The following is a 20,306-nucleotide window of genomic DNA, read 5'->3' on the forward strand; positions in this document are numbered from 1 at the left end:
CAAATATGCTTAGCACCCAAAGAACCCTGTTATGTGACCCCAATCCCAGCTTCTATTTTCACTGAACTAATGGGACAATGGAATATGACAGAGCTTGGAAATTCTCCCCCCTCCATCCTGCACCCCCATGCCCAAATGTGTAACTGATCCATCAAGGCTGTCAGGCTTCCTGCCCCTGGAGTGTGAACTCTGCTCCTTTCTTTCTTCTTGTTTTAATTGCTGTCCCCTTCACTTACTCGCTTGTGGTTCAGGCTCCCTACAGACAGAAGCATGTTTCAAGGGACCTGAGAACAGTGCTTCTCAGGCCAGTGTGTCACATTCAGGCGAGGACAGAAGTCAAGGCTGAAGGCATGTGAGGACAGGACCCACTGACCACTGCGTTCCCCGTCCGCCAACCCCACAGCAAAATCGTGGCAATCCATGTTTCCTAGAGGCACCGCAGTTTAAGAACTTCAAGAGTCATTCAACAAACATTGTTTGAATGTCTGCTACTGGAGGTGCCTGACTCTGTCCCAGGCATTGCGGATACAGGGATAGGTAAGAGTCCCTGATTTGCATAGATAACCTCACAACTTGAAGGCTCCTGGCTGCTTTTGTTCAGTTGCTGCCTCTGCTCACTTGCTAATGTGCTTGTTTCTCAAGTGTCTGTCCCGTCTCAGGGCTCACTCTCCCTGAGTGATCTAATTGAAGCCCACAGTCCATAAGAGGACTAATCTCAAATCAGTGTGTCCAGCCCAGATCTCCGTCCTAATTTCCAAACCTTTGGAAGCTCTGCTTGGATGTTGGCACAGGCACCACCAGCATGTCTGACACAGGATGTCCATTTTACTTCTCCAAGTGACCTCCGCCTTGGGTTCCCTGAACCTCAGTGAATGGCACCAGCTTACACTCACTTCCTGAGCCAGAAATGTGGGACACTTCCTTGATGTCCCTTCTCCTCCACACCTTCTCCCATGGGTTCAGCTCCCCTTTTCCCCACCAGTGGTTTAGTTCAGGCCACACCAGCTCTGCCTCGGATGCTGGAGCAGCTGCCTACTCAGTCTCCCTGCCACTGGTCTTGCCACGTCTCACTGACTCCATTTTCTCTACACCACAGCCAGATGGTATTTATAGAATCACCCCGATCAGGGCACTCCACTATCTTACAAGTGTCTGGTGCCCAGCTGCCATCATGGTGAAATGCAAACTCTCTCTGGCCTCTGAAGCTCCAGCGAAGGCCCCGCTGACCTGCCTGGATGTACCTCACCACAGTCCTGCCGCCTTGCTCTGTGCTTCCTGAAAGCCACCGCATTCTCCTGTGCTCCCCTGGATCTGCCCCTACTGCCCCCCATCCCTGATCACGTACCGCAGATGCAGATGTCACCAGCTCGAGGAAGTGCCCCAGTCCCCACTGTCGGGTTAGGGGCTGCTTCTAGGCCCTCGAACCCTGTGCTCATGCCCATCCCAGCACTGAGTGACCTGTGCCACTATTGCTGGCTTCGTCTGCTTCTCCCACAGGACTGTAGGGCTCCTTTATTTTCAAGTAACTTATTTAAAAAATATTTCAATTACAGTTTACTTCCAGCGTTATTGTGTATTGGATTCAGGTGTACAGCACAGTGATTAGACAATCAATCATAGACTTTAGTGTTCCCTCTGATAGTTCCAGTACCCACCTGGTAGCATTCATAGTTGTTACAACGTTATTGACTATGGTCTCTGAGCTGTACTTTACATCCCCCTGACTATTCTGTAACTACCAATTTGTACTTCTCAATCCCTTCATCCCTTTCACCCAGTCCCCCACTCTCGCTCCCCTCTGGCAATCACCAGTCTGGTTTCTGTAAGACTGTAGATTTCTTGAGGACAGGGGAAATGTTCTTTGTCTTATAAGATAATTGATGCCCACTTGGCAATGGTGAGCAAACACGTTTCCTTAAAAACATGAAGTGTACAGGCCAGTGGAAGAGAGAGAGAGTAATCAGATACTACACCAGTAAAGGTATAGTTGATGATTGGTACAAATGTATAACTGTTGTAAATATTACTATGTAAGCTGCTGCAAAAAATACTGTGATGGAAAAGAGCAAGGTGCTAAGAGGTCCCATAGCTGAGAAATCTGGGAAAGAGTTGTCTGAGGAATTCACCCATGGACGGATATTTGAGGGATGAGCTGATGACTGGTGTGTGCACGTGTCTGAGTGCAGATGGGCACCTGGCTCAGACAGAGGAGGGACTCAGGCACCTGTAGTGTGTATATGGGGGGTAGGGGTTGTCAGGGGGAGAAGAGGGTGTGTCTGGAGCGCAGAGGGTGAACGGAGAGGTGAGGCTAGAGACAGTAGCAGAGGCCAGATTAGGCAGTGCCTATCAGGCCATACTAAAGATTTTGACCTTTGTACTAAAAATAGTTAGAAACTATTAAGGAATCTTAACAAGGAGAAGGGACTGTAATGGAGAACAGTGGGAGGCCAGGACCAGGTTTAGTGTGCTGAAACTATCACTTGCCTGCAGTGTGACAAACAGACGGGAGAACAGGCTCATGGGCAGACTGCTTAGGAGATTATCACAATCCTCTGGCCGAAGAGGCCAGTACCTTGAACTAAAGCTGTGGGGTTGGGGTAGAGAGAGCTATTTGATTCAAGAGAGACTAAGGAGGTGAATCCACATGGCTTAGTGATGGACTGGCCATTGCTATGCATGAACGGGGTGGTGCTTCTCCCTGTTTCACAGGCTGGCCACACGGCATATGTAAAGAGTGCTGAGAAAATACAGGTGCTCTTGAGCAAGGTTCAGCCGACTGCAGCCCTCGGGCCAAATCCGCTGACCATCTGTTTTATAAATGCGGTTTTACAGGAACACAGGCACACACTCTCAGTTACGCACTGTCGCTGCCTCTGTGCTACAATGGCAGCGAGGAGGGGCTGCAACGGAGACTGCCTGGCCACAGAGCCTACAGTGTCTACTCTCTGGTGCCTTACAGGAAAGTTTTGCCAAGCCCTGCTCTTGAATTGGGAAGCATTAGCCTATTCTACAGTTACAATGATTGTTGTGATCATCTGCCCTCAACAGGGACATGGAAGAAGAGCTGAGCCTAGACCAATGCAGATGCTCAGCCAGTGGTCCCCGGTGTCCCCTCTCCAGAGAGCACTGTGTGCAGGTGGCTGCTGTGTCCTTGCTGTGGACTTGGTCCGCAGTTCCATTCTGAAGCTGCAGCTGAGCGCTGGCCCCAGTCTTTAACTGGCCGCCGACAGGAATCCTGGACGTCTTTGGCACATTCCTTCCACGCTGCTTGCCAGCATTAAAGGGCTGACAGAGCAATTAAACTTATTAAGCAGCCTGACCTCATGTGCTGAGGAATTTAAACACCAGATGGACAGGCTTATTAATAGGGAGTGTCTGGGACTCCTGCCGCTGCCTGCCACAGGAGGATGTGCTCCCTCCTCCCTAGGATAAAATCCCGTTTCCGAGCAAAGTGCGAGGTTAAGGCTTTCAATTTCATTCCCCACCCCCACCCCCCCAAAATAAAGGAAAAATGTAATAAAGCCTCCCACCCTGTATTAAGTAATCACATCAGACACACACAAGCACACACTTGGGTGCAAACTCCAGGAAATGCAATGTTGGAAAAGAAGTGAACACACACAGAATGAATAATTTTCTGGAGAAATAAAAAAAGCAGCACCTTCAATTATTTCTCTAAACTCCACTGATCCTGCTCAGAAATAATTAATGCTCTTGGATGGCAAGTCTCTTAGATCAGGTAGATTTCTAGGATTGGACCCTTTAATGTTCTTGGGCTGACTTTCCCCGTGACAATTGTCAGGTGGAAGATAATCCCTACCTTTACACAGGCCCATTTATCATGTGAATGCTCAGCATACTTGGTGACGATGTATTCCAATTTTTCAGGTAAGGAGAAACTAAAAGGAGAAGGGGAAAAGAAAAAAAAAAAAGGAAAAACAAATTACAATCTCCCCAAGCACCTCAGCCAGATGTGCTGAAAAGATGGCCAGAAGCAACAATCAGCCCTCAGAAGATGGATGTGATCCATCGTCTTACCCAAAGCTGAAGCTGGACACCAGACACAGGGAACTTCCTGAGCATAAGGCGTGGCCTATCCACTCAATCACAGACCCACCCAGGTCCAATCAGAGGACCTTTCCACAGAAGGCTCTGCTGTATGGGTGGCCTCCCTCCAGCTGTTCTGGGTCCTCTTGGCCCCTGAAGAATCACTATGGCTCCTGAGTCAAACCTGTCTAGTTACATAGTGAGAATCTCTTCATTCAAAGACACTGGCCTCATGGCTGCACTTTGGGAATGGCAGGAATGGGTAGCTAGAGGACCAAATGCTACAAAAATAGTGGTTGTCTACTTTTTTTGGGTTCAGTGACTCATACTTAAATACTAGAATTTTGAAAGTATAGTAGTCTAACAGCTTTTGTCCCTTCTGTTGGTTATAGCACCTCCCTTTTCCTTTGAGGAACAAATCTTGCCTTGCACACAATCTTATGTGAACTGTTTGAGAATGGGCATCTGACTAGGCCATTCAGACTCATTTTTATGGGAATGTAAATATTGAGTCAGGTGAGACCAGGGCAGCAAACTCTTCAAGGGGATTTATCCAACAGGGACGCCTGAAGATTGTCCATTTGGCTACTTTGTCTTGGTTTCTGTCCTTGCTGAGGGTGGGTTAGTCAGCCTTTTGCTAGGTTTTGATAATCACTCCTTATTCTTGCAATAAGGTCCTTTCCTGCTCAAGTTAGCCAAAGTTAGTCTCTCTTACTCACATTACTTGAAGAACCATACTGATGTCAAAGTATATGTGAAGAAATGAGAACTCTCAAATTAACATGGAATTGCTCATTAGCACACAATTGCTAGAGTGTAATGTTGTCTCATAATGTTTATAAAAGCATCCATGTTATTATTCCAGTTGTCATCCTTCAGCACACTAATATTTTCATAGGGTGAAGGTGTCCGGAGGACACACCTGCCTTCTCTTTGGTCCCTTACCCCTTTCTTACAGCAGGTTCGATTCTGTTTCTCACCATCCACTCAGCTTAAGGCTCTGTCTGATGGACTGTGCACTTAACGTCCCCGGAGGTGAATTTTATACGTTATCGCAGCTGACAGCCCCAGGAAAGGGCTCAGGCCGTGGCTGTCATTTGAGAACTATGGCCACAAAACACCAGTCCGAGGGGCTCAAATAGGAGGTCTCACCTTCCCTGCTCATGCTAAAAAAATTTCAGGGCTCTTCTTTTAACACGTACCTGGAGGTGAACACCGCACACCTCATGACACATGATCATGGCTGGGGCATAACTGCCACCAGCCAAGTTCAAGTGTATGTTTTGTCCATGGCGTAACCATCTCCAGTGAGAGGTGCTGGAGCATCAGAGGGAGAAATTAAAGGTGCGGCTATAGGCTTGTTCCAAAGTTTTAGCACCCTTGGCACAGCAGAGAGCAGGGCTGGTCTCTCAGGTAAGAATCTGCGCTGCCCTGTCGTCATGCCGGAGGCCTTACCGGGGCTCTGCTGAGTGTTATTTATGGAGTGGTTTTGATGTACGACACTACTGGAACTGTACAGGCCTAATTCCCAAAGAGTGACGATTTTGTCAAAAAAACTCATTAATAAATTAATTGCCTCATTTGTCATGGTGGTTCTTGCAATGCCTCAGATGACATTTATTTGTGGAGAGCACCCATCTTGTATCATAAATAAACTAAAACCACCCTCTGAAACAAAAGTCCAGAATATTATAATACAGTATACTGTATAATCAGGTATGGCTGGATGAATCTTTCAGGAACCGCAAACAAAACCCAGTGCCTCATGTGACTTGTAGTGGCAAGAGAAATGACCAACAGTGTTGGCAGGAGGGAAGGAAGAGACTCTTAAAGTTCTTGCTACCTTCTGAGAGAGAAACACTGGCCACTGGGCAAAGTGTAGAACCAGCTTAGAGATGATTCTGGACTCACTTCATGGTGCTGATAGGCTTGGGGTCAAAGTTGCCCTCTGTATCCATGGAGATCTGTTTCTCCAGCGTGGCTGAGATTCTGATGTCTAAGTAATCTGGTGGCAACGCCCCGGCTATGGCACTGAGACAAGGCAGGGCCATTCGGAAAAGATCTGGGTCATACTTCTGTGAGGAAAACCAAAGGCCATGTTAGTACGGAAACCAGAACCGTGGCCACCAGGCAGACACATCCACCAATTAGTAATGCATTCATTTGTTCGGGTTAACCAACGTGGCAACACGGAAGTCCTCTAATAAGACATACAGTGGAAACCGAGGGATCCTTGGAGGACGACATGACAGCCAGTAAAGCTCTCAGTTCACCATTTGCTTTAAGTCGAAAAACGTTACATCAAGGTTTAAATCAGTATCTCCTACATAGTGAATTTTAGGAATGTCAAAGGGTTAAAGTGGTGATTGTTAGGCCAGAAATGCCTATGAACTGGCCACAGAGGCTTGCAGTAACTGACCCAGCCTGTAAATGGAGAGGGCATAAGAAACTGTGCCAGGCTCTTCAGTAGCTGATATGGTCACACATTGATACAACCAGCAGACCACTCAATAGCACGTGCATTCTCTCTTGAACCCTGCCAGGAAAGTGTTTCAGTCAAATAACATGGGGTTAGGATCAGCTTTTGATCTCCTTTTATAGACCATAGGAATAAAGGCATAAAGAAGATGTAAGTGCATGTTCCAGATTTCTGTAAGAAAACCAGACCTACTTGTGTTCTACTTTTAAGGCCGATGACCTCAAACATCTAGATAAACTGGATCAGGGACGTGGAAGCAAGTCTGAGTATTGGAGCTGCATTTCAATCAGATGGTGCAGGAAGGCTCTGGGTTCCGAGGCCCTCAGTTCTCCCTCAGCCTCCTCAAACGAGTGGCTGGGAGGACCTGTCCCGCTGTGGCTTCAAGTGTCCTGGAAATTCCACATCCTAACCTCAGAGCGGATGTCACAACTTCTGAACCTGTAAAGACTGGCTAACAGGGGCCACATGACGTTGCAAGCCAGGAATGGTGGTGGCGTCAGTCAACAAGACTGAAACCAGGAAATATTTTTGCATTGACTCTGGTAGCTTCTCTCCCCTGTATTAGCTTTGTGTGTCTGACTAGTCACTCTGTTGCTCTGAGACTTTGCTCATGTTAGGGCAGTTCCTGTTTCAGGGAGTGCAGATGAGGATGAATGTATATGACATGCTTGTGGTTTGTAGCAACCTGGGTCGCTGAGGGCTCCCTTTTCTGTTCGAGAAGCATTGCCCTTACCTTATGGGAGAGGGAGTCAAAAATCCCCCAGAAGAGCTTCTCCGTCAGGTGCAGTTCTTCCTCCACAGCGAGACCGTAGCTCCCCCACCCTGAAGGCAGACAGTAGTACTTCCAGCACTGTTCGTAGTGATTCGTCAGAAGCTGGAGGGTCCGGAACAGGATCGCGTGGTGGTGAGGGGTAGAGGGGATCCACAGGCACCAATAACATGCAGGGGAGAAGAAAACAGCCAGCAGCCATCAGGGGAGCCCAACCTCTGCAACAGCCGAGTTATCTACAGAGGCCCCCAGACACCACCAGGAATGGTCTGCTTCATGTCTGACGGGCTCCAGCTGGAACTGAATCTGTCTAATTAATTCTCATGCCTCCTGCTGTGCCTTTAGCACTTACTAAAAAATGGATAACTATCTCCATTCCAAATGAGAAAATTCTACTCTCTGAAGGTAGCCTCTGTGTGTTGTTCCAGCCAGTTGTGGGTAGGAAGAATTTCTTCTGAGACCTTTGCTTATAAATCTGGAAGACGCTGGGTGATGCTGACATGGGGAGGGGGTGTTGGGGAGCACGTTGTGGATCTGAGGATTTTTTCTAGGTGAATCAGTGCCCATGGCTTCCTTCCCTTTCACTGCAGTCTTCCGATGGCCAAACTGTTACAGTAGTTCCATATAGAGCCAGCAGAGGGCAGAAGCACACTGCCAATGTTCCCATCCCAGCAAGTGGGATCCACATCCGCCAAGAAAAATCCCTGAACTAGGAGGTAGAAGTGAGCTCATTGAGGGCTATTCATGATGCCTCTTTGGGAGCCAGAATCCAGCTGACAGCACAGGCCTGCTGAGGAAGCAATGTCAAGTTGAACTGTGAGAACTGTGGTTCTCAGCTATGGTACTTTTTGAGATTAGAACGGAGTGGTCAGGGTTAGAGAGTCGAATGAGCCCTTGCAGGGAGGTGGAATCTCTGACAACATACAAGCTGTTCTCTGCCTGGTGGGGAGAAAGAGATTGAACTATAGGCTCCTGGGAATTCTGTTTATCCCAGTAAAATGCTTCTTGAAATCCTTGCCCGGACTAATTCTGAAAAGAAGGAACAATTCTGTTAAAATCACTAGGCAGAATTTTGGCATGGGCTGACACTTTTGAATATGATAATATTGCCGCAAAGGTAAAGGATAAAAAACTGCCCTCTTGTATGGGGGCTGATTGTGGTGCCACACCCCAGGCCACAGGGCTCACAGTGCTAGTTATAAAATGTTTGTAATTGATTAGAAAATCAGAAATGAGGAGAGAGAGGTGTCAGGGGGGTGGAGAGGTCTCTCTGGTCTTCCTTTTCATTAGTAAAGAAAAATTCAAAAAAAATAAGAAAAAAGGGGGAGGTGGGATCTGTTACAAAAGAAGAATAACATCACAAAACAGTCTGGAAGAGAGAAGGGACATTTTAGATTTTGTACTTAAATGAATAATCACAGACCTTCAAAGGTTTTTGAGATTGCAGACATTCTGAAAAGCTAATTAAGGCAGGAAAGCACAAACCCAGGTCCCCTAATTAACCTCTGGGAAGTAACCAGCGGTGGGTAGAAGGCCAACACAGCTCGCTGGGGCACCTCATGCATCCAGAAGATCTACTCTCTTTCACCCATACACACTCAGGAAGGGGCTGATTATGTGGGTTGCATCTTGTTAGCTCTCAACTTAAAGGAGTAGATAGAACCCATTTAATGTGCACTTTGCTCCCCAAATTGTGAAGACATCATGTTTTACAAGGCAATCATCCTGTGCCACGGCCTGTTTTTCAGTAACAAGAGAGCTTTACCTTCAGGGGCATTTTGCAGTATTCGTTGAGCTGGGGCACATCAAAAACAAGGCGTCGCAGGAGCTGCTGTAACATGGAAGGCCTCAGGTGACTGCGCAGTGGAGTAAGGAAAACAGGAGAACGGAGTAAAAAAATAAAGACAATAATAAAGATCAAAAGAAACATTCAGCAATAACCATTTATGAAAGCTCAGCCTCAAAACCACGAGCTCTGAAAACACAAAATTGTGGGTGAAAGCACAGTCCACGATAAAACACTGTAAAAACTGAGTATAGTTAAAATACAGAAAGGCGGACATGTGGCTAATGAATCGAGGTACCTGAGGTTAAATTTCAATCACCATTTGACATGATGTTCTAGAGTCTATGCACAAAGTATAGCCACTGACTGAGTGCAAAGAATATAGAAAGAGGGGGCTTTTATTCTTTTTAAGAAATATAATTTACTATTTTTTAACTTTTTTATTCTTGTTTATTCTATTCCAGTTGTCCCAATTTTTTCCGCCTTTGCCCTTCTCCACCCAGCCCACTCCCTGCTTCCACAGTTAATCCTCACGCTGTTGTCCATGTCCACGAGTCGTTCATAAATGTTCTTTGACTAGTCCCTTCCCCATTTTCCACCATTCTCCACCCCTCCCTTTCCTGTGGCAGCTGTCAATCTTCTAAGGACTGCAAATTGCCTTGAACTCCGCAAAGGCAGAAGCTATCTGAAGCCTCCTGTTGCTATGATCTGAAGGGAATTTTAAGGCCCCCTGAGTTACTGTATAATCCTTGAAATTCTCATTATTGGAATTATTTCTCTGGGTTAAGTTTCCATCCTCAAAAACACTCCTTTAAAGGGCAAATGCACTACCTAATTAGAGCGTGATTGATCCAATTATCAAAGAGTTCATGGCCTTGGTATTGGGGGCAGTAAATTCTGAGATAGACAAAGGAGAGATAAGCTACATTGATTTAGCCTTTATGTTTAGATTGACAAACTTTTTAACCTTTTTTTTAGATTAAAAAAATTACTTTTCAGTTATAGTTGACATACAGTATTATAGCATATAACAGTGATAGGGCATTTATATAACTTATACGATGATCACCCTAAGTCTAGTAACCATCTGGTGCCGTAATATCATTGACCATATTCCCTGTGCTGTACTTTACAGCCTCAAGCCTCCTGTAACTGCTGATTTGTATTTCTTAACCCCTTCACCTTTTTCGCTCAGTCCCCAGCAACTAACCTCCCCTCTGGCAATTATTAGTTTATTCTCTGTATCTATGAGTTTGTTTCTGTTTTGTTTGTTCATTTATTTTGTTTTTTAGTTTCCAAAAATAGGTGAAATCATATGGTATTTTTCTTTCTCTGTTTGGCTTATTTCACTTAGTGTAGTACTCTCTAGGTCCATCTATCTCGTCACAAATTAGATGGCCAAACTTTTTTTTTTGACACATACATTCGATTTATTCATTTAAATGGGGACAAAATTAACTCTGGAATGTCAAGTTGGAGCATGAATGTTGTTTGTTTACAAGTGTTGGAAATAACTCTTGCAAGAGTCCAGAAAATTTTGCAGGTTTCAGAATACAGCGTCCTTTCCAATTAACAGTATAGTTTCAGGACAGAAAACATTTTGCAGATCTTTCCTGTAACTTTTAGAAAAGTCAGCCAACCAGATTTGGGTTCAGATTTCTTCATGAAGCCATTTTCCTATGATTCTGTTCCTGCTCTGGTTGTTTGCTTAGTTTATTTTTGTTTTTTAGATTCAGTTGTTGATAGTTGTGAGTTTGTTGTCATTTTAATGTTCATAGTTTTGATCTTCTTTTTCTTAAATAAGAACATTTCATGTAATAATGGCTTGGTGATGATGAACTCCTTTAGCTTTACCTTGTCTGGGAAGCACTTTATTTGCCCTTCCATTCTAAATGATAGCTTTGCTGGATAACCTAGGTTTTGGGTCCTTGCTTTTCATTACTTTGAATACTTCTTGCTAGTCCTGTCAAGCCTGCAAAGTTCCTTTTGAGAAATCCAATGATAGTCTTATGGGAACTCCTTTGTAGTTAATGCTGCTTTTCTTTTGCTGCTTTTAAGATTCTTTCTTTATCTTTCACCCTTGGCATTTTAATTATGATGTGTCTTGGTGTGGTCCTCTTTGGATCCAACTTGCTTGGACTCTCTGTGCTTCCTGGACTTGTATGTCTATTTCCTTTGCCAAATTAGGGAAGTTTTCTTTCATTATTTTTTTCATATATGTTTTCAATTTCTTGCTCTTCCTCTTTTCCTTCTGACACCCCTATGATTCAGATGTTGATATTTTAAAGTTGTCCCAGAGGTTCCTAATCCTCTCTTCATTTTTTTGCCTTTTTGTTTCTTCTGTTCTGGTTAAATGTTTACTTCTTCCTTTTGTTCCAAATCACCGATCTGAATCCCAGCTTCCTTCCCTTCACTGTTGGTTCCCTGTAGATTTTTCTTTACTTTATGCAACCTTCATTTCTTTATTTTTTTTGCCATACTCTTTTGAGTTCTCTGAGCATCCTTATCACCAGTGTTTTGAACTCTGCATCAGATAGGTTGGTTATCTCTATTTAGTTCTTTTTCTGTTCTTTCATTTGGGCAATATTTGTCTCCTCAATTTTCCAGTCTCCCTGTGTTTGTTTCTGTGTATTAGGTAGAGCTGCTTTGACTCCCTAACTTAGTAGCATGGTCTATGTAGCAAAGGCACCTGTAAATTGTGTGTGGTGGAGCCTTAGGCAATTGCCAGGCTAGGGCTACTGACTTCACCACTTTGTGGCTCTGTGTGTGGTGGTGGGTCTCAGAGAGGGGACAATGCTGCTGTCTGGCTTCTGGCAACGTGCCTGGCATTTGCCTTGTTTTCAGTCACTTCACCCACTTCTCACATGCGATTGGTGCCCTTCCAGTTGCTGCCCTGGGGTTTACGTATGTTCTAAGACCATGCAGGCCCTTTAAGTGGCAAAAACCCAGCAGTTCTTCTGCCACCGTAACCCTTTTGGTTTTTACAGCTCAAGGAAATGGGAGGTTATCTTCCTGGTGCTGGAAGCTGGGCTGTTTGATCTGGCTTGGGGCTTGGATCGCTGGCTCCCCAGGTGTCCCTCCTGATTTTTATCCACCACATGTGATTGTGGGGCCGTCCATTCTGCTGCTGCTTGTCTGAGCCACACCTCCTCTCCATCCCTCAACTCCGTGACTCCACCCCTCCTACCTGTCTGGATGAATGTGGCTTCTTTAAGTCCTTGGTTGTCAGACTTCCATATAGCTCACTTTTCTGACAGTTCTGATTATGTGTTTTTGAGATCTGGTTGTAATTCTTTCTCTGGTTGTGCGAGGAGATGAAGCGTGTATACCTACATCTCCATCTTGACCAGAAGTCCTGGCCAAACTTTTTAAAAGCCTAGAGGAACCTCTGGATTTTCTCCAGAGAAAAGTACGTGTACCCAGTACACACAATCTGGCATGTAAGTTCAGTTCATGAACCCATGAATTCCTTCCTCAGATGCCCAAGGAACTGTGGAGGCAAAGTTAATAACTTTGATGGTCAAGTGTTGAATGCTGGGAAGGAAAGCCTTGGACACATCCACAGCAAGGAGGATGGACACCAATAGAGATGGACAATGAAACTCGCCTGTTTCACTACTTTCCCTAGAGCTGCTCTTGGAATAAAAAGCCCTGCAGTGAAAAGGGTCAGTCAAAATAGACTCTAAGTAAATGGCCTTGTTGCTGCCTCCAGTAATTATCATGTAAAATTACTCAGCTTTTCACATTCTTGTTTAGCTTATTGGTAATATCACCTAAGATGGACTAACGAATAAAATCAAGGCACGAAATAAATCTCTAACTCTTTTGACTCCTGACTTGTTAAAAAATACATAATGACATAGTTAAGTACCAGCTTTTCGGTTTATGTGGAGCTCATATGGACCAAGAGGAGTAGTGTGGAAGCTCCGCCAAGTATAGTAATAGGGCTGTCAGCTAAATTTTTACTTGGATGTAACTTCTAATTTCCCCAAGGTCTGATTCTTTAAAAGCATTTGCAGCTAATATCAGTCCCACCTACAGGACTTTAGTACTGAGAAACAGCTTATCCTGGGAGTCAGGGCTGTCGGTTGGTCTCGTTCCTAAGACACCTGCTGAGCTCAGATCTAGCAAAAGGCAGAACAAGATTTGCAGCTGCTACGAGGTGGTCACCAGCCAATTACAGAATCAATAGTGATAGAATTTCTTTGTGTGTAAACTTATTCTTTATTCCCTTGCCACCATTGAGAAGAAAAGCGGAGACCCATTTATACAAGTAATGGGGCCATCACTCTTCTTTCTGAAGTGGCAGAGTGGAAATCCGGGCACTCTATTGATTCCTGGATGCTGATAAGCATTTCTCCCCAGCTCTGTCTCTCTTTCAACACCAAAAAATTTGAATGAACTTAATTCTCTGCCAGTTATAATAATGTTGGAATAAATGGACAGGCCCTGACTTTGGTGGAGAAGCTCAGAGAGAAACCCCTTTTATGGGGCTTTGGTGGAGGCCCTCTCCCACCCTCCATCCTCTGTCCTCTACTGCACATCCCAGGCAAACAGTACTGTACAACAGTATAGCTTGTCCCCTGAAATACTCGGTTGGCCAAAAAGTTCAGTGCTTAGTTGTCTTTAACTTCAATTGAAACAATTTTGTTAGATTGTATTGTGACAGCTGTCATACTAGTGTTCATTAAAAAAACACACATCAAAATTGGTGAACTTTTGTATAGCCATTTATATATTGAAGATAGAAGAAAATATACATTTTTGGCATATTATGCTTTATTATTTCAAGAAAGGTAAAAATGCAACTGAAACACACAAAAATGATTTGTGCAGTGTATGGAGAAGGTCCTGTGACTGATTGAATATGTCAAAAGTGGTTTGCAAAGTTTCATGCTGGAGATTTCTCACTGGACAATGCTTCACAGTAGAAGTTGATAGCAATCAAATCAAGACATTAATTGAGAATAATCAACGTTCTACCATGTGGGAGAGAGCCAACATACTCAAAATATGCAAATAAATAAATTTATTTGTGAAAATGAAAAATTTATTTTATGGAAGAAACCGAGTGAACTTTTTGGCCAACTCAATAGTTGAAGCCTATAGGCATTAGAAGATAGAAAGACAACAGGTAAAGCTTAATTTTTAATAAAGCACTTTAAATGTAAGGATCATTCTTATATTTGAAATATTAAGTGTGAGATTACCTTTTAGTTTGATGTTCTAAAAGCACCAGTCAACTTTTTTTCCTCCCTAGGTAGCCCTAGCCCCTCAATACATAGTCATCTTGTGTGATTAGGAAACAGCTTATTCAATAAGAATGATGACCACACCCAGCTGGTCTGTTGGTCCTGTCTCTGTCTCAATCTTGGCTGCATTATGGAATCAGCTGGCAACTTCAAAAGCTAGAGGTCTTGGTCTCATCCCTAGAGGCTGGATGTTGGGGACAGAAGTATGACCTGGGCACCAGGGTATTCACCTAGTATTTCCCCAGGTGATCCTAACACGAAGCTGAGGTGAAAAACTGGCTTCAAGCAGGAGTCCCTGGTCCTGGACCAGGTGCTGCAACCTGCTAAAGGAAGAGCCCTTCCTCCTTTGACCCCACCCGACCTGACGAGTTCCCTGGGGAGCCAAGGCTCTGGGAGTGACTTTATCCTCTGTCCTTGGTGGCTCTGATGCCTAGCTGCGGTGGTGAAAACTATTGCCATTACTTCCCCACTGGGACTGGAGATGCCTTCTCTTTGCTCCCAGTCTCTGAGGGCTAGAGATGGGCTGCTTTGATTCACACTTGTAGAGTCTGGCCTCTGTGCTAAAGGTCCACTCATTTAGAGGGGAAAACCCTGCTCTGGCTCTGTCTTAGGGACTAAAACATTAGTTCTTAATTGTAATACTTCAGGCCTGAAAGACAGTCTCCTCTCCTGGTTCACCAATCCTGAGGGCTAGAGGCTGAGCTGTACTCCCAACCCTACTGGAGGGATCGGAAAGAGCCTGCCGCAGAGGGGTCTGGTCCCAGCACATTTTCAGAGGAGATCTTTGGGGGAGGGCTGGTGTATGGAAGGCCTGGAAGCTTCCTTAGACCAGATTCACCAGTTTTTAGATTGATTACACAATCAAATGCAGCTGACGTGGATACAGGCACACAGTGAAAAATGGGGTGGGGGCGCACTTACTCGCAAATGGCAAGCAAACATTCTTCTATGGTGTCCCTCTGAGCTTTGGTGAGGGAACGTCCCTTGGAAAGCCTGTATATTGTCTGGAGTGTAGAATCGATCAAAGAGGTGTAGTGCTCTGTTCCGGCAAAGAGAGGGGCACATCTTGTGAGGAGCGGAAGCATAGCAGAACATATGTACCGATTTAGTGCCAGTGCAGCCTCTGTGGTGCTCAGGGAAACCTAGGAAAGGGCGTGGGGACACTGGTCAATTTCCCTGGGAAAGAGAGCAAAGTTTACACCGTGTACTGAGTGCCCATCAGCGGGGCAGGGAAGCTCACACATATCCGTGTTTCACAGGAACAAAGTGAACAACTTTGTACCTTCTCAGAAGCATAATGAATGCTCTTTTGCATTATAAATTAAAAAAAAATCCTGTTAAAAAATAAGTGGGAGAAAAGCACAGGCTGGCTGATCCTAACTCATTTTAAATGATCCACAAACATCCATTCCCCTCAAAGATTTCTAAACTATTAAAATCACATGATGGCCAGTCTAGTCCAACATCCTTGATGTTTGTAAAGTTCAACTACATTATTATTCCCATTTTAGTGTTTTTTTTTTTTTTTTTTTTTTTCATTGTAGGGAGATGCACAAACTGTCTTCCTGCGATTCTGAAATTAGTGAATGAGTAAAGGCTGAGCAAGCTCCCAAACTCACTGGCTTTGCAGAAAGTGGAGGAGCTCTGACTCCCATCGCTGAATTTATGAGCATTAAGAACAGTTCACAATCTAATAAGTGACATGGGGGCAGATCTCATTTTACATGGGAACAAGTGTCTCTAAACCTGCTGTGATTCTCACTCACAATGTTCTCTCCTGTTTATTTAGACAGGCCAGATTCAGGGAAGGCTCACTTAGGGATACTGAATTTAGCCAAAGCATTTTATTTATTTATTTAACCTTTACCTGAGGATATATTTATTGATTTTTTGGAGAGAGAGAGGAATGAAGAAAGAAGGAGAGAAATATCAATATAAGAGAAAAACATTGATCGGTTGCCTCCTGTATGCGCCCTGACCAGGGACCGAACATGCAACCTAGGTATCTGTCCTGAGTGGGGATTGAACCCACAACCTTTTGATGTATAGGATGATGCTCCAACTAACCTAGCCACCCAACCAGGGCAGCCAAAGCATATTTAACCATCATCTCTGAAAACTGCAAAACTTTAAAAAAAATCAAGATACACAGAGATGAAATATTATCATTATTTTCTGTGGTCATTGCCATAATTATAACTGTAACTTATGATCTGATAAACTTCTCTTTGAACTGTACACATTCCTGGGTGTTCTTCTATATTATCAAAACCTTGTCTTCTAAGAAGCTTGAGTAATTATATTGAATCCTTCACATTTATCACTTTAACAGAGTTATTAAAATGAGGACGGACTGAGCTTTTATTACAGTGACTTAAAAGTTTTCAGAAGCGAATGCATGAAAGTGTGTGCGGAGGAGCTGAATATAAAACTTCTTTTGTAGATGGTGCTAAGACAAACATGTGATTTTGGACACCAAATGCTAGAATAGCATTTACTATTAATGTTATCTATAAAAAACTGAATGCTTGGTTCAAGAACCTTAGGGACATCACACAAGTTAAAGAGTTATTATATTTTAAACCAAGGAATTTATTGAAAAGCTGAAAACAAAGGCTGTGGGAGCATTGTTTTAGTTATCCAAAAAGGATCACATACCCCTAACACCTTCATAGATATACCTTCCCTTGGTCCCAAGCCAGAGATAGGGATGGAGCTCTCATTCAGACTGGGGATTGCATATTTCCAGGTAACCCATTCAAATGGGATCCAGTTAAGGCATTGGCTACCTGACACCAATCCCAGAATTTAGGACTGCTATCTCTGCTGGACACCAGGTGGAGCCTTTGAGAAACTTTATGATCAATCAAGAAGACATGCTTCCAGCTCTAAAAAAAAACAAAATGAAAACAACCCTGAACTGGCAAAATGTTCTTAGACTTAAGCCGATTTAATTAGTCTTTTGTCCTTGGACTCCCTACTCCTAGTGCATGGTGTTTCTGCTCAGTCCTGACTCGGGGCCTCAGTCATCCGTGCTCTTTAACTGGGGCCTGGGCCTCCTGTCCTGATGTCTGTTGATGTTGGATTACTATGCCTCACACTTGACTTCCAAACTTGGATTTGCCCTTGGCCTCTTGTCCTGACCTTGTTGTGCCATGAGCTTCAGTGTATTAAATGTTGGGAGTGAGAGTGGGAAAGATATTGCCAGCCAGCCTTTTTCATAAGTGATAGAGCCATACTTCTCACGTGAGGGTGATGTCTGTCCCACAGGAAATGCTGGCGAAGTCTAGAATTGGTTTGGGGGTGGTTGTGGGTAGAGGCCAGGATGCTGCTAAACATCCTCTAAGTCACAGGATGGCCCCTGCCCCTGCAACGGATAGTATAGATGTTGAGAAACTTTGGAATAGTGGGAACTGGCTGAATATTTGAGGTCAAGTTTACATACAACTAAGTCTCTGGCCCGATAAATTAAGATCTCCCATTTCTTGGCGCCTCTGTTTTCTTATTCTTTAAAGCAAGCTACTAGTATGTAATCAGTGAATAGATAAAGAGTCACCTCTAAATCCAATGTTACTAATTTACAGTGATGGGGAAAATATTTTCTTATCTTAGTTACTTACTGTATCTAGAGAGGCAGAGGCTCTTAAGTCAGGTAAAAATCCAACCTCCAGCAAATGGAGCAGAAAAGTTTGATCCTTAATACCATAAACACGGTCCAAGAACAGCACCATGGGCGCCTTGTGGTCAGGGCAGAAGCTGGCTGCCATGTCTGGTTCGCTGACAGACCCATCTGAAAGACACATAGAGACTGTCATTTTCCCTTTTCTAACTCCATAGTCTCAAAGGCAACACAGAGTTTGACTATGGCTTGTTCTCCTAACCAGCAACAGGAATTTTGGAAATAATATAATATTGCGCTGAATCTAGCTTAGACTGGCTTGGAAGAGCCAGTTGTTAAAATTTTAGGAATTCTGTCAGTTGTTAGATATGCTCATTATTAAAAAATAAAATTTACAATTAAGTAAATTATATTTAAAAATGTGATAAATGCTCAAAATTCATTACCTCCTAATGATTATCTTGAGATTGTTTACATCTATTGTCTTTGTATGTTGGAAATACAATACAATGGTGTGCTTTGTGCCAACTCTGTGCTCAGTGACATTATGTTGGTAGCTTGAAATTGGTCATGGTGAGAGCATTTACACCACAGAAATGGGCAAATGCCAGGAATCAGGGCTTGCTCTACTGCTTTGTTGATTGATAACATAAGAAAGGGAGGGAGAAAATATAAGGCAGAGTAAATATAAAAGTGTGTTGTGTCTATAGCTATTACATGAGAAACAGCACAAAACGGAGGAAATCTTCCAGTATTTTAAAATCATTATTGGACTTAGGTGAAATTTAGATCAGATCATGCAATAATTCTAGCCTTATCTGAGTGAACACACTTAGAGATGAAGTGGGGAATACCATGAAGAAAATAAAAATTGCTTTACTTGGAGAATCCTTTTGAAATAGGATGGAAAAAGAAAAACAATCTTCCTCCTGCTATTTTGTTAACATAAATAAACTAGGAAAGACAGCCCCTAAGTGATAAATCGATAGTCATGGCATACTTAAATACTGTACTTCATAAGCACCCTAAGAGCTGCTAAGATTTAGTGCTATTCAGTGATGGTCCTAGGTTGCTGGGGCAAGCCAGGAGGGGAGGGACTTTCCCCACGGGAAGCTGCCTGCCGTTTCTCTCCTGAGCACTAGGGAGAGCTGGACCCGAACGGCCAAGGCTGGATTAACCTCTCGGACACACCTGGTGTGCTAAGGAACATTATTTTTATGATGTATCAGTAAATGTTTTGTGCTCAAAAAAATTTAGGAAACACTGAGTTCAACATTATTTTCTTTATCATAGGTTTTCTCAGAGGCTCTATAATCCTATGTGCTTGATGAAGTTTTATAAAAATGTGATATTTTCGAGAGTGATGTCACCAAGATTGAGGAATAGGAGGTCCCAGTCTCAAAGATAAAGAATTAAACAGCTACCCATGAACAAAAAATAGTACTGGGAGTCCACTTAAGAAACTTCAGTAACACAGCAGAACAAAACACCTTACAAAAAGGGAAGGAAGAACAGCTTTATTTTGACTGCATCACCCCATGTCCCGGCTGGCACTGCTCAGTGTCACGAGGGAAGTCCTCAGCTAGAAGGAGTTCCATCCCCCGCTGGAAAAGGGAGAGCGGGGTGAGTGGTAATCTCCTCCAGACTTTTGGGCACCACAAGAGGGACCCACTTTGCCCTCATCCCACCAGAGACTGGTGAAGCTGAGATGTCTGGAGATGGCTGCAAATAAGAAAGAAGGGCAGGGGCTACCTCTGTCAGCCATGCAGCAGGAGCCAGCGTGGTTCCCAGTGACCTGCTCTACAGAGAATCTCAGCAGCTTTGCCACTAAAGAAACCTACAGCCAGCACAGCCATCACAAAACCCTGGCAAATTTTGTAGCTTTTTCATGTTTGCAGATGCCCAGATGCCTGAGTGTCTCTCCATTCCCACCTCCCTTACTGCTGAAACTCAGGGTTTGCACTGGCAGCCTCTGCAGCTTCGTAAGTTCAAGATGCTGGCTTAGACCCCTGCAGCGGAGAGCATCACCACATGTGCAGGCAGGAACGGACTCCCACTGCCCGCCTTTATTGCTGTACATGTGTGGTGAGGCCCTGCAGCCATGGGCGTGCACACCAACAGCCAGGGACCCCATCACTGCTTGTGGGGCCAGCTCCAGCCCTGTCTCCTATCCATGGCCTGCACTGCTGGGCTCACCTCTAGCTAGCACCTTTGGTCAGAGTACACCACTGGCCAGAGTCTTGTCACTGGCCTCTGCTGCTGTGCACCTGTGGTGAGACTCTGAAGCCATAGGAATGCATGCTGACAGCCAGGATTTCCACAGCTGCTACTGGGCCTATAGGTGGCCCTTGTCC

General features: G+C 44.2%; 1 protein-coding gene across 1 annotated transcript in view; it reads right to left on the reverse strand.

The window, feature by feature from the left end:
- RYR3 (ryanodine receptor 3) overlaps nucleotides 1-20,306 on the reverse strand; it is a 360,864-nt gene that overhangs the window by 100,100 nt on the left and 240,458 nt on the right. Inside the window, exons 47-52 of the mRNA XM_090268335.1 lie at nucleotides 17,954-18,123; nucleotides 15,255-15,475; nucleotides 9,061-9,151; nucleotides 7,260-7,400; nucleotides 5,959-6,122; nucleotides 3,821-3,899 (exon numbers count right to left, since the gene is read on the reverse strand). Of these exons, the coding sequence (XP_090124461.1) occupies nucleotides 3,821-3,899; nucleotides 5,959-6,122; nucleotides 7,260-7,400; nucleotides 9,061-9,151; nucleotides 15,255-15,475; nucleotides 17,954-18,123 (866 nt within the window). The remainder of the gene's footprint in view (nucleotides 1-3,820; nucleotides 3,900-5,958; nucleotides 6,123-7,259; nucleotides 7,401-9,060; nucleotides 9,152-15,254; nucleotides 15,476-17,953; nucleotides 18,124-20,306) is intronic.

Source organism: Furipterus horrens, unplaced genomic scaffold (assembly GCF_987537825.1).
Source record: "Furipterus horrens unplaced genomic scaffold, mFurHor1.1.pri manual_scaffold_3, whole genome shotgun sequence".
NCBI classification, from domain to species: Eukaryota; Metazoa; Chordata; class Mammalia; order Chiroptera; family Furipteridae; genus Furipterus; species Furipterus horrens.